Genomic DNA, 15276 nt, shown 5'->3' with positions numbered 1-15276 from the left:
CTGAAGGCAAATATTAATTGGCTACTTAAGTCATCTTGGTAAAAAAGAGTACTTAATTAGGCATGAATCATTAGTATTCAGGATAAAAATAAAATTGAAATTTCCAAAAGAAGTCATTCATTCAAGTGGTATTATTTTGGATAGTCAGCTCCTGTTCATATAGGAATGCCATTCCCTTACTTCTGCTTGCTTTTATGAGGATAGAATATTTAAATACTGTCACTTGTTGGCTCTAGTCTGTGTACTGAATACTGCCAGGTGATGCATAGCATGGGAAGCTGCTGATTAAAGCTATTTCTGCTCAGCCCCAACAGTCTACCCAGTAAAACACGTACATTTCTTGCACTATCCTCACTGAGAAAGTCACTGTATTACTTGTGTCTTCAATGTTACTTTATATAAAGTACAGATGGTTAGTTGTTTGTCTGGTTCTGGTGCATGTATATCTTTGCTTTTAACACATTTTCTGTGCTCTGTACAAACCTGATTGTCTTGGCTTTTTTATTCTTTTGCTTTATTAATGCCATCCCTTTGCAGATGCTTTGGGTATGTATAATGATGGAAAGTTGGCAACTAATTTTTTTGGCTGTTTTAATATCTGTGTATTTGTTTCGAAGATGTGCATTGTTTTCTAGCTTGTCATCGGTAAATTAGTCACCAGAGAGTTACCCTCAAACAGGTTATTTATGTGACCTTTACAGAGTGAAGGTATGAGAGGATTATTCACCATTGTGTCAGTGATAAAGGGAAAGGATCTACCTCCCTGTGAGGATTAAGAATAGGCAATAAACATACGTCTCAAAATAGTCCCAAGACCTTACTCAATTCTATAGGATTTACAAAAAGTTCTCCTTCATTATTTTCCATTGAATTGCCTTCATTTCCATTGTATCATAATTGGAAAAGATTGCATAAAGGAATTCAAGGAAGGTCATTCCATGATGAGAAGACACTTGCAACTCATTGCAAGCTGCTCTCTGCAGAACTTCTCATTACTTCTATTATAATCATTCTACTCTTTCAAATCTAAATTCTATGCACCTTGCTGTCTGCCTGATTTTCCCTTGTACTACCTCTATGCACTGATGTGATGAAATGATCTGTATGGATGGCATGCAAAACTAAGTTTTTCCACTGTACCTCAGTACATGTGACAACAATAAACCAATTTACCAATATAATGAAGACCAATTAAAATTGCTATAATAAATAAATGCTTGAAACATTCGTCTATTACTAATGCTTCTAGTATTTTAAAAAGGGGATACTTCTCTGATTATGGTTCCAGGGCAGATTTCAGACTAACAACTTATTGTTCATACTTTATTATCCCATAATCTATGCTATATGTTTTTAAAATAGTTAAAGTTAGGTTCTAATGTTATCTTGTGGGTGAAGTAGGGTTAATTTAGCATTATGGAATTCCCAATGATTTTAACAGGAGTGGAGAGAGGGTGGAGTTGTCATTGATTGTTTACTGAGGGTCTCATCAAACTGTAAATGCGGCAGGAACTAGACTACATAATGTATAGTATTATTTACGTGAATTTCTTATAGTCTTTGTTCCATTGTATTGGAGTTCACAATAGAAGCACCACAAAGGTAGTAAAGTTCAGGGAAAAAAAACACCAAAAGTTATAATGAGCAAAACTCCTTTAATCACTGATTATTAGTCCCATTGTAATTTAAAGTCAAAAAATATGTAATAACTTGGTTATGAATGAAGATATTCATGAGAAATTGGACCAGGGTTTAATTAGGGCTTTCCCCCACTCATCTGGCAATACAATTTTGAATTTCATCATTTTGAATTACCCCAAGGTCACACCACCCATCCTGCCCTCTGTTTTCTGAAGGTTTTCATTGACATTTTTCTTATTGATGGTGGTGGCAAAAGGCCAAATTTGTACCTGCCTTTGGAGACCCAAAGTGGCACCAGGGAGCTGCCAACCTAGGAAAAGTCTGAGAACACAGAGGTGCCTGGAATGTGCTGCCAGGGGAGATGGTAGAAGCAGATGCAGTGGTGACATTTAAGAGGCATTTACACAGACACATGAACAGGCAGGGAAGAGAGATACAGACCATGGGCAGGCAAATGGGATTAGTTAGATTAACATCATGGTCAGTGCAGACATGGTGGGCTGAAGGGCCTGTTCCTGTGCTGTATTGTTCTATGTTCTATATTGACAATGGGTGAATCAAATCCATATGATATACAGAGAGTCCCCGGGTAATGAACGCCCGTACTTACAAACGGCGGGAAGAAGGTGCGTAATTGGGTGCAGAATGGTTCGCCTGTCAGTGTTGACTTTTTCCGGGTGATGGCGAACGGCTGGATCGTGGATTTCATGTGTTACAGTCTGTACTGCTATTTCGGGGCAGGGATGTTCGAGGAGTTCTGAATAATGATGGACGCCATGAATGGTCACCAGCTCCCTCTCCCGCTGCCCCCACCCACCATCTCTCTCTCTCTCTCTCTCTCTCTCTTTCGATCTATCCAGCACTTGCTCTCCCCCGACAGGTCGTTCCCGGGTAATGACCGAGGTCTGTTTCTACAGATGTCCTTACGTTGATTTTGTCCGTCAGTCAGAAAATACACAAAATTCACTCGATGTGGTAACTGTACCTCCACAGTACTGTACTGTAATGAATGACACCATTATGTGTGGAATTATAGTGCAACTGGAATCAAAATTCCATTTGGATCTTAATATATTAGCAATAAATAACTGAAGCTTGTAGTGATTTAGGACTAGTTGACACTAGATGTGAACTGTACGTAACTGTTCCGACTTACATACAAATTCACCTCAAAAATGGAACTCGTTCGTAATCCGGGGACGACTTCTGTATGAATAGTGTTAATTGTGTTCAGGTGGTGGTGTCAATTTCCCTTTTATCCATTTATATGGGGTTGAGCTAATCTAGGGGCCGCATAGTATAGAATACGAACAAAAGTTTGTGACCACTGATTATCTGGATTTAACGCAATGTTTTGTGTGACAGTATGAAAATCTCACTATGTGGGAGCTGAATGTAATTGTGACTGTCACAGCAATGGCATTTGGCAGGTCTGCCCACTGTTGTGGCATGACTCTGTGATGAATCTAAATGTCTGCAGGACTACCTTGTTGATGAGTGGAGGTGTGTGTGTGTACAGCTGACTGTGTCCCAGTAGGGGAGTCTCACTTAGTATTCAACTCGGCCACTATAGCAACAGGGTTTTTTTTTAAAGAAAATGCTCCATGGCAACAGTTGCAGACAAAATGCCTGGACAATCTCAGGGGCAACTGGAAGAAATGATATTACAGACAAAAGCCTGATGGTGTGGATATCTTGCCACTGTGGTCTCAACTGATTTCAGCACCAATGCCAAGCTTAACAATAGATTTAAATTTGAAGGGAATGATATTCAGATTAGTTTATTGTCATATAAACCCGAGTGCAATGAGGGAAAAAGTTCCAAAATTTCTCATTTTAAAGTCTTCATTTGATAACTGACAGATATTTCATGGTGCCATCAAATGTATGATCGCAAAGTGACATGGCATGTTGGTCAGGCATAACCTTGACAGGAGAGATGCTGATATCTGCAGAGAAAAGTAGAGTGCTTCTGGCCTTCTGTACTCTTGCACCGAATTTAGAGTGGGAGAAACTGCCAGCAATTCTGGTTTTTGGTGTTGTGCACACAGGATGCTACAAAAACTTAAAACAATCAGCATTTAAAATTCGACTAAGACTTTCACAATTTTGATTTCACTCCTAATATGCATTGTTCATTTATTCATTATATGAAATCTGCATTTTGCTGGCAAGGCCAGCATTTATTTTCCATCCCTAATTGCCTGTGAATTGAATAGCTAAGCTTTTTCAGAGCGCATTTAAGAGTCAACCACATTGGTTAATCTGAATACATGTAGGCCAGACCAGGTATAGATGATACATTTTCTCCTTGAAGGACATCAGTAAACCAGATGAATTTTCATAACAATCCAGTGGTTTTATGGGCATCATTGTTAATTTTAGTTTATTAACTGAATTTAAATTTTTCAGCTACCATGGTGGGATTTGAATGAAGGGATCTGGATTGTTAGACCAGGTTTTTAGATTATTTGTCTAGTAAGTTAATAGCTGATTCACCACTACTGGCTTTTAAGCTAAATTCTTCACTCAAAACATGTTCTGCTTTTAATATTTTCAACTCATCGATATAATAGGTACTACTGAAGGCTTTTGTAACTGTTTCCTTAATTACTGTTCCACAGGACATAAAATGACTCTCATAATCAGATAGCTCAGGCTGGTTACACTTGTCTGGATTTCCTAATGTAACACCCAGTTTATGAACAAGTGGTCATTGACTGGACAGAGAGAAAAGACATCCAATCCCTGGACATTTTTGACCAATTGTAATTTTATTAATTGCTTGTTTTAAAGTGTATTACAAGAATGTGTTTAGACCTAGAAGCAACTTTAGCCCTTTCCTTTCCCTTTCAGTTCATTAACAATTATTTAGATTTTTCTTATATTGCATCCTATATCCCTGGCAAAGGCTGCCAAGGTCCCATACTGTATTTGGATGAAAGGCCAGAAGGGACTTGCTTACTGTCTTTTCCCTTCCTTTGTGTGGGGAAGTATTTAGGTTTTGATGTCCTTTTTGATATTTTACAACTGGGATCAGAGATTCCTCCAACCCCTTGTACACTTACATCCTTGTGATTTGTGATAGAGTTTCTAGAACCTCTTGTGCTCTGCCCTTGGTTGCTTCCTTACTTTTATTTTATCCTTTTATATTATGAAGAAATTGACTTGTGATGAAATACCTCTCCTAATTCCGTATCTTTGATAACATCTGATTCTGCTTTTCCATTTGCTGCTGAACCCTCATTCATGCCATAGTTATTATCTAGTTGCAACCATTTCAATCCTCTTCTGGATATCTCCCACATTCTATGATCCATGCACCTGAACACATCAAAAACTCTGCTGCCTGTATCCTAATTTGCATCACGACCACTCTCCCATCACTCCTCATTGATCTACACTTTCTCCCATTCCAACAAGGCCTGGATTTTAAAAATCACGGTTTTCATTTCCCTCCAAGGCTTCACCTCTACCTGTCTTTTCAACCTCCTCCAGCCCTGTTACCCTTTGAGATATTACTGATCATTCATTCTGGAAAAGAACTGAAATTATAGTTGTAATTATAAGTAGGGAGTTATTGGGAATATTTCTAAATGAACCAAAGTTTAAAAAGTAGGGTAACTGATGGTGTATTTTTTACCCCGCATTCCTTGACATGTTCTTGCTTCTTCATCTGCAGCTGAAGTCCAATGTGAAATAGAACGGATCTTTGAACTGGCAAGAACACTGCAATTAGTAGTTCTTGATGCAGATACGATCAACCATCCGGCTCAGTTGGGTAAAACCTCTTTGGCTCCTGTTATAGTCTACGTAAAGATTTCATCTCCAAAGGTAAATGGACACATGCCGTTAGTTTTGACTCAGATGTGTTATTGTAGCTATTCCTTGATGCTATGAACGTAATATCACATGGTTTATCAGTTGCAAAAGAAATCAGTTTTTCTTCTGAAAGATGCCTCTCCAAGTGCAAACATTTTCTTTAAGACCCCATTTTCTGTCTGCTGAATATTAAGCACCATACAAGTCAGTGTGTTGTGAATAACTCGAGCACACTGACTGTTAACAGCGAAATCCTTCTTTTACTATCTTGCTAGCAAGGGAGCAGTTAAGGGAAAGCACCATGCTCTCCAGCAAAACTGACTCAACTCCCTTTCTTACAATTCGTTCTTATACAGTTTCTTCTTGTTCAGTAACTTTCCATGACCTTTGCTGGGTCAACATAGAGGTCAGATGCAGGCAGATAACGACAAAGACAAAAAAAAACTCAACCCTAACCATACAAGGCTCAATTCATTCAAGCGGTTATAGGTTCTTGATAGATTTGGTGGTGCTGTGCAGTTAATCATTAACCCTTTTGCAACCATGTTGTTCATATTTTTCCACAAGTGTATTCAGCACCTCTAGGCTTTAAACTCACTAAAAGAAAGTGGACAGGGAACATTTGCCCGAAATTTACAATGCATGCAAAGGGTACAAGAATAACGGTATAACTCCTGCGTCGATTTATGTGGTTAGATGTCCCAGTAAGTGGCATCATAGACTGAGCTTGGGGGTTACCAGTTGAAGACTCTAGAAACATTGGCGGACATTCACAGCAGTGATTGACAGACAAATAAACTATGAGGGAATCAAGGGGTATAGGAAGAAAGCAGGAAAATGGCGTTGAGGTCAAGACTGGAGCAGCCATGATCTTAATTAATGGTTGAGCAGGCTTAAGGGGCTGAATGGCCTATTCCTGCACCTGTTACAACCAGCATCATCCTATCAGATGAATTCTTCTTTGCTTCCAAAGAGGACAGGACTGTACGACCAAGAACTTCCAACACCTTAGCGCTTGTAAAGCCCTCTCAACATTGAACAAGTTTTCTCCCTTAATTTGGTACAAACAAAAATGGTTGATTTAGCCCAAAAATGTATTGAGCTGAATCATAGCATAAATCCAGGTAGTGTGGAATGTGTGCAAAGCCCACTCTGTCTTGTACTGGGGAGAGTAATTGTCCACTTCACTCTGATGGATTTAAATTGTTTTGTTCTTGCCATTTTATTGGAATGAAGGATCCTTTATATCAGTTTGGACTGTTATTTGCAAAGGTTGCTTAACTATTTTCTATGTACTAATTTCCTAATCTTTCCATTTTATCTTGCATGTAGGTATTGCAAAGATTAATAAAATCAAGAGGAAAATCCCAGGCTAAACACCTGAATGTCCAGATGGTTGCAGCAGACAAACTGGCTCAATGCCCTCCAGTGAGTACTTTTAATCCTTTTTCTTTCTCATACATCTCATACAATTATTTATTGAAACTTATTCCACTTAATCCTTGAAAGCCAATTGATAGCTTTAACATTCTCTTTCTTGAGAATTGTTGTCTGAACATCTTCTGTCTATTTTGCTGGATATCCTAGATACTGGGTCAAACCAACACCTCTGCATGTAGAAGTTAGTTCAGTGAGTTACACTAAGTGCACAATGTTGTAGTAGCTGCACATTTCTGCCTCAGAAATTGGATTTCATGCAGCATGAAAGCTTAAAAAAATAGTAATGGGACAAACTGCAATATAGGTGGATACAGTTCCATTGGTAGATGGGAACGCCCTATGCCTGTTTTAACCCAGAAAAATAGTTACAAGATTTCTACAACAGATGTGTTATTTGGTGACATGAGCACAAGTCGCCTTCCTGTTTTGGTGTACAACATGAACTCATATACAGGAGTTTGCCATAGTTTACTTAATCTAGCAGGGAAAATCATGCAGACCACTAAGTAGGTAATGTGACATTTTCACTCCAATTACACTGGAAAATGTGTTTCCTGATTTGTGAGCAGTTACATGACTTTGCCTGGTTCATCTTAACTATCAATTGAGTGCATTTAGGAACAATAAGTGGTCATTTCATCTCTAGAGCCAGTTCCATCATTGAATTACTAACTCAAATGTGGTAGAGTGAGGGGGCGGGGGTTATACAGCGCAGCAACAGGCCCTCTGGCACAATTCATCCCCACCAACCAAGTTGCTACCTGAGCTAGTCCCATTTGCCTGCATTTGGCTCATATCAGTCTAAACCTTTCCTATCCAAGTAATTGTCTAAATGTCTTTTAAACATTAATAGCTGCCTCTACCACTTCCTCTGGCAGTTCATTCCATATACCCACCAGCCTCTGTGTGGAAAAGCTTCCATCTCGGGTTCCTTTTATATCTTTCCCCTTTCTCACCTTAAACCTATGCCCTCTAGTTTTAGACTTCCCTATTTTGGGAATAAGACTGTGACCATCCACCTTATCAAGATTTTATAAACCTCTAATAAGGTCACCTGTCAGACTTCTATGCTGCAGGGAAAACAGTCCCAGCCTATCCAGTCTCTCCTTATAACTCAAGCTCTCCCATCCCAGTAACATCCTTGTGAATCATTATTGCTCCTTTTCCAGCTTAATGACATCCTTCCTGTAGCCAGGCAACCAGAACTGCACATAATACTCCAAGTGTGGTTTCACCCAATGTCTTGTACGGTTGGAACATGAAGTCCCAACTCTTGTTACTCAGTGCTCTGACCAATGAAGACAAGCATACCAAACACTTTCTTCATCACCCCGTCTACCTGTGTCGCCACTTTTAGAGAACTATGTACTTGTTCCCCCAGGTTCTACAACATTCTCCATACCATTTACTATGTCCTGGTTTAACCTGTCTGAGTTAAACTCCATTTCCCATTCCTTGGAAGATGGAATTTGACTTGGACAAGTTAAACCAGGGCAGGAACATGGATACTGTTCCATGTCCAGTATCATATTACAACATCATCTAGAACAACTTTCCCAGTTGATCTAGATGCTGTTGTAATATGACACCGGACATGGAACAAATCAGTTACCAGGGTAGGAATGAACCTCCATGCTGTTGTAACAAGGAGGTAAGCTATGGTTGCTGAAACCTTAGAGCCTGGAGAGCCATGGGCCAAAATTGCCAGCAAACGTTGTGTGCATGTGATGTGTTAGCATGGAAGCTGCTGCACAAACACAGTGATGGCCAACGTTGCACACTGAGTGTTTGGCTCCACTGCGCAAACTTCCATAGTGCACAGAGTTTACTGGTGGGAACTTCAAACATTGAAGCAGGTCTTAATTGGAGACCTAAGGCTTACTTTGATGTTATCTCCACTTTATCTGGGAGGCTGCTGAAGATAATGAGGAGTTTTTCTTTGTCCAGGTTGGTGTCTTTAAATTGCCTTCATTCCTGTTAGCCTCCATGTTCCCTCCTCCCCACCATCTTTCTGCTGATGCCTTCAGCAATGTCTTAATATGACCAACCTCTTCTCAATCTTCTGCCCACCGTATTCCTATATTGCCTCCCCCAATCCTGTACACACCACTTTCTCCACCCATCATCTATCATCGCTACCATTATCTACCCAATTACTGCCATCACCACCCAACATATCCCTCATATGATCCTCTATCCTCTTTCCAAACCACATCCATCATGCTCCTCGCAGAGATGTGAGGTCTTGGAGGTAGGCCTATCATATTCTTCAATGCCTGGGCCCTCGTGTGCGGTAGAATATCAGAAGTCCTTCAATGGCCAATCCCAAAATAATTGTGGGCCAAAGTCTGGGCATCCCTTGTGTAAGACATTTTAAAATGTGGTTTTAATAAAGCAAGGAATGAATGAATTTGATGCAAGCACAAATGTTCACAAAGTAACATGAGAACGGTAATTTGTACTACACCAAATAATTCCAAATATACTGCCTAATTTTTGTCTAGTGAGAATGCAACTTGTAATTAAAAGCTGAATGTTCAAAGAAATAGAAATTTAAAGTTTGTGCCATTGCCTTAGGAACTATTTGATGTAATCCTTGATGAAAATCAGCTAGAAGATGCCTGTGAGCACTTATCTGACTACCTAGAAGCTTACTGGAGAGCTACCCACCCTCCAAGCAGCAATCCTCCCAATCCACTCCTCAGCCGTACAATGGCCAGTGCAGCTCTTCCTGCGAGCCCAGCGCCAGTCTCCAATCTGCAGGTACAAGTTCTCGCTTCTCTCCAACCTAACCTTCATTTCTGGCATGTAGAGGACAATGGACAAAACACAGTGAATTGTGACAATCACATTTCACTTGAGATGGAAACATGTAATTACCTTCCAGCTTCAGGTTAGAATTTAACAGGAGAAACATGTTGTTTCTTTTGCCAGTATCTCTTTAAGTAGCTTTGCATGAGAAAATCACTTAACCCTCGTTGTGGTGGTTGTGATTAATCATAGTAATGAAGCTAACAAGGCATTATTTAGTGATTAAGGTATAAACCCATTAATCTATATTCTCATGAATGGTTTCTTGTTTTCAATGTGAATTAGACTTTGTAAACACGTAAAAAGGGGCTGCATGCTTACTTAAAAAGGAATCATAACCTGGTTAACATGAGTGAAGAAAGGGTGTCATATTTTCATACTGAATAATCCCCACGAGACCATAACATTTACTCTTCTTTAGCAATTTTCTTTAATCAATATTAGTTTCCCGTATTGAGGTAATTCAATGTCTGAACTCTTTTATGTTAAGATTCTTGACAGTAATTGCTTTGCCTCAATAACCAAATAAACATGTTTAATGTAAAAAGGTTAGCATTAACTTTAAACCATTAAGTTTGGGTGAAAGTGGGTTGTGTGTGGAGACTGAAAATTAATCAGACTAAAACAGTGTTTATTAGATTATGAAATTGTCACTAACTGGATTGTTGCATGGTGTGGCACTAACCAGGGTGAACAGAAACAGGGAGAGCAAAAACATCTACATTCAGGACCTGAGAGATCTGCTTCCCAGGAAGAAGAGAAGCAACCAGAGCCAGTAAAAAAGCCCCAGCACCGAACTTCTTCCTCTGCCAAGCACCACAATCACAGGGGTACAGTGAGCCGGGGCCTCGAGAGGCAGCAAACATTTGACTCAGAAATGGAGGACAGCAGGGATTCTGTGTATATTGAACCAAATGATGATTATACGGATAGTCATGGTGATCATTACAGCTCACACCAGGATCATAACCATACAGAAGAAGTCCAAGGTGACTCCACCCATAGGCATAGAGAATCACGGCATCGTTCTAAGGAACAAGAGCGAGAACAGGACCATAATGAACGCAACAAACAGCGCAGTCGCCATAAATCAAAAGATCGTCATTGTGAAAGGGATGGGGATGTTGCATCCAAAAAAAGAAATGACGTAAGCGAGTGGAACCAGGATGTGTACATTCGCCATTAACTCTGTCTATAAAGCTCCTCATCCCTTTTAGTTTTGTGTGTGTAAAAGGAAAAATGCACATTATCTGATATGTCTGCTGTAAAAGTTATTGTACTTTGGAGACTTCTTTCAGTTGTTGCTGATCCAGCATGGAAATAGAATCAATATAATTCACTTAAACCCATGGTACAATTGCAGATATCCTAGACTTGTACTGTACTTGTTTTTGGTTTGGTTTAGATGGCTGCCGGCTGAACAATAACTTTTACTATCAAATTACTGTTAATGTTCTTAAGCAACATTTTTATATATATATATATGTGTGTGTGTGTGTGTGTGTGTGTGTGTGTGTGTGTGTGTATGTGTGTGTGGGGTGGGGCTGGGCTGGGGTCGGGAAATTGAACGTTCTTGAGAATTCAGGAAAAGTTGGATCAGCACATAGTTTACTTTTTTTTAATCCTCAAATGTTTAATTTCTGCATGCAGAAATCTGTTCATGTTTAAAGACCACTCTGGCTTATACTTGTAGTTGGGGTGCATTATCGGAATCTAGTCTTGCCTTACACATCAGACATAATTAAAAGGAAAGTATTTTTTAAGTACTGGTACTATGTACTGTATGGTATCACTTTATTTATACTCATATCATTTGCAAATCATTCACAAATATAATTAGCCATTTTATCTGCTTCAAAATTGTTTCGATGTATTTTCTCTCCTTTATCATGCCAACTACAACTGGCCTATTTTAGAAAATTTATAGTTAATTTGACCACATATCCAACATTTCATCAATAAGTGGGCTGGGAAATTCAAAATATAAAGCCTAGAATGACTTATTGTTTAGGTTTTTGTAAAATTAGTAGTTTGAACTGTTAAGGCAATGGCCATTTTACTTAATCAGTCTAAGTTATACACCAAATACTTAATATTTATGTATGGTAAATTGCTTGAGGATTCCTTGTTTTTTTTTCCCCTGTAAAATTATCTTATTTTCCCAAATGGCTTTGATTTATTGCTTAATGGGCATAAAGAAAAGCTCTTCTATTACTGTATATGCACATTTGTGGAATTTATTTTTGAGATCTAATTTGTAAGCATTTGTATATATTGTTATTATTGCCTTTGTAGATGTTGACAGTAGTTGATTCTGCTGCACTGTTTAATAGTTATTTATTTAACTGTACAAATGTTGGCTGTACATGTTAACATAGAAATGCCATTTCATTAACAGGGACAATGTTCCATTGCTTCTGTTATGTAATGAATAGATACAAAGACGTACATAGGCACATATATACACACACAGACACACATTCATTCTTCCAGTCACTTTGCCTGAAATAGGTTGCTGCTTTATCATAAAAATTGTAAAGTTCTAGCACGTGAGGTGTTTATTCTCTGCTCCAATATACCAAACCATGTATTTTCCCCAAAACAGCAATGTGCACTACACTTGAATTTCAGATCTGTTGCTTTTTTTTTAAGAAAAATGAAAAAGTACTATTTCCCTACTTTTCCAATTTCCTACCTTTCTGGTAGGAGGCCTGATTTGGATGTAGTTGTTGACAGAATGTGCATTGGGGTTTTGCGTAAAAATAAACGTTCAGATCAAAGAGGTAACCCTATTATTTGGAGGTTCTGGATTTTGCATTTTTAAAGCCTTCAGTGGCAAAAATGTGGCTAACTTGTAATAATCAGTACAATGTAAGAGTATGTCTGTAGACAGCACCTTTAGTCAGTGTGTAAATAAATAATGTAAATTTGTCAGTACACCTTAGACTCCATCCAGCTCTTATGTTTTAGTGGATAAATAAGTGAAGTATCAGAGGGCTTTCATGGAACCATATCCCAGCATCCGTCAGTGCCTTTACAAAAAGATTAAACTGAGAAAATCAGTTAAGAATCATTGCAGTCTTATCCATTATCAAAGCAAAATACTGCAGATGCTGGAAATCTGAAATAAAGCAGAACGTGCCAGAAATGCTTAGTAGATCAGGCAGCAGCCATGGAGAAAATTGTTTCAAGGTGATGACTATTCATCAGAACTAGTAAAGTTCTGCTTAAAGTCATTGATATTAAATGTTAGCTCTGTTTCTGACCACTGATGCTGTCTGGACAGCTGTGTATTTCCAGTAGTTTCTCTTTTATTTCTCATTCATTACTGTTGCTGTTTCTGAAGTAGTCTTTACACTGAGTGTCCAAAAACACTGAAGCCTAAACAATTGCACCCATACATACTTCATTTTTTGAGGAGTTTCCCCGAGTCCAAGAAAAACTCAGTTTGGAAATTTATTGCCGAGTACAAATTTTTATTTTAGAGAAAATTTTGTGAATGTACTCTCGATATAGATATGGATGCGAAAATCAGTAGATCTGATTGGTATTGTTTCACTTTCCTGAATAATGTAATGAAGCAAACACACTGGACTCTGTATCTTATCACCCAGTCTGTTTCCTTGACTTTAAGGTACAGCCGACATAACTTTTACCCCACAATTATTTTCCTAACCTGACAACTGGAAAATGAACAGCTCCTCAATTACTTTTTAAGATAAACGTTCCAAGGTGATGACATGTTAGTAGATCATCTACTGTACAGTCAACAACATGGATCTTGACTTGAAGACATGAGAGAGAAAATCCACCATGATTTACAACTATAAATGGTGTGTTCTGATAGTGTGATAGTACAAGAACAGTGATTTGACATGGTTCTAATTTGGGCATTGGTGTGATTTTAAAGATAATCAAATGGAATTACAGGGTAACATTATCGGCCAGCCACTGAAATGGTGCTTGAAGTTCTTCACCTTAACGTCATTCTGGTCTTAGAGTAACCAAATCTGAAGTTTGGAAAGGAAACATTAAATGTGTAAATGATTTTAAAAAAATGTAAATTAAAGATCACAAATTTATGGTCCTGAAACTTCTTGTGTAGCATTATCATAATCAGTTTTAATGAGATATTTTCATTTTTGATTTCTTTTCTAGTAAGAATGTTAAATTTCAACCTCCCCTCCTCGCACCCCCCGACCCCCACAACTTTTCTCTTCTCCAGGAAGCAGCATCTACAACCAAAGGTAGCAAGACATGCCAGTATTCATTCTATCTGGATGACCATTAGGAGACAGTAAGTAAAGTTCAAGGACAATCTCAGTGATTACCCTTTCCTCTTTTCTCCAGAGGATGAGACCTGACATTTTTTCACCACCTCCACACACTGGAGTTGAAATTGGTGCAACGGCAAATTAAATCCACATTTCCTACTATACCTCTTCGAGCTAACATGCACGGTTATATTCAGTTACTACACATAATCTAGCAATGGGTCAATTTCAATGGAAGAACAAGGTGATGTTCAATCTGCAACACAGCAGCCAACATGTTGCTCAGCTATTTTGTGCTCTGATTGAAGCCTACTTTCAAACAAAACTTGACAGCAATTCTCATCATATTGGAGCAACATTAATTGCAAGAATATTACATTTTTGAAATACTATAAATTGTCTTAATAAGTCATTCACATTGAACAGCTACTGCATAAGGTTTATTTACTGCCATATAACACATTTGACTGCTTGTCGTATAAAACAGTCTAACTATATTAAAATTACACAGAACTTTCAGTTTTGTTTTACTGACTGGAACATATCAGTCTACCCTGCGTAAATGTGCAATTTTGAAAACCAATGAACTTTAATTTCTTTGAACAAAATTATTCTTTTTGCTTTATATGCATGTGTTCAAATATCAAAAAAAATCAAGTTCATCAAGCTTCCAATGAATGTTGATTTGTTTCAAAATGTCTTTAAGTACTAGTTTATGAAGCTTTCTTTACTGCTTTAATTGATTTGAAAGGAATCTTTGATTAGTTAATGGACAATGATGGCACTCCTTCAACTGGATCTGGAAGGGCAAAGTCATTCAGGATCCCTGATTAATGAGGCATTGTGGACATTGTATGAGGACAGGCTCAAACAATGGTTTGATTTTTGATTGTATTTACCACTTGCAGATACCACTTCCTCAGATACGTCTTTTCATTAAATGAACAAACCAGGTATTGGGAATGCTTAAAACACAGAAAACTTGCTATAAAGGAGAAAAACAGCAGTTGCAACGAGACTGGAATGAAGAGGAGCACATGGTGCCAAAAACAATAACAACAACAGATAACACACAAATCTGGAGAGAAAAGATTCATCTGTTTAATTGAACCAGGACTGACAATTTCACAATTTATATAAGTGACAATGAAAAGACGGAAGGTAATCTATCATGTCTCATAAATTTGATTGTTTTTTGAACAGGTGCCCAAGAGGATTGACGAGGGCTGGGTGGTAGACATTTTGTGTACATGGACTTTAGCAAGGCATTTGTCAAGATCCCACCTGG

General features: G+C 38.3%; 1 protein-coding gene across 6 annotated transcripts in view; it reads left to right on the top strand.

Moving 5' to 3' along the window:
* The window catches only part of LOC127570364 (voltage-dependent L-type calcium channel subunit beta-2-like), a 291296-nt gene extending 277489 nt beyond the window's left edge, over positions 1–13807 (top strand). For all 6 annotated transcript variants that reach the window (XM_052015851.1, XM_052015854.1, XM_052015855.1 and 3 more), the window contains 4 exons: positions 5324–5475; positions 6796–6891; positions 9481–9666; positions 10403–13807. In XM_052015851.1, the coding sequence (XP_051871811.1) occupies positions 5324–5475; positions 6796–6891; positions 9481–9666; positions 10403–10900 (932 nt within the window). In that variant the 3' untranslated portion in view covers positions 10901–13807. The remainder of the gene's footprint in view (positions 1–5323; positions 5476–6795; positions 6892–9480; positions 9667–10402) is intronic.
* Positions 13808–15276: the final 1469 nt, after the last annotated feature.

This window comes from Pristis pectinata, chromosome 5 (genome assembly GCF_009764475.1).
Source record: "Pristis pectinata isolate sPriPec2 chromosome 5, sPriPec2.1.pri, whole genome shotgun sequence".
Lineage (NCBI taxonomy): Eukaryota > Metazoa > Chordata > Chondrichthyes > Rhinopristiformes > Pristidae > Pristis > Pristis pectinata.
This window is presented reverse-complemented; position numbering and strand designations above follow the sequence as displayed.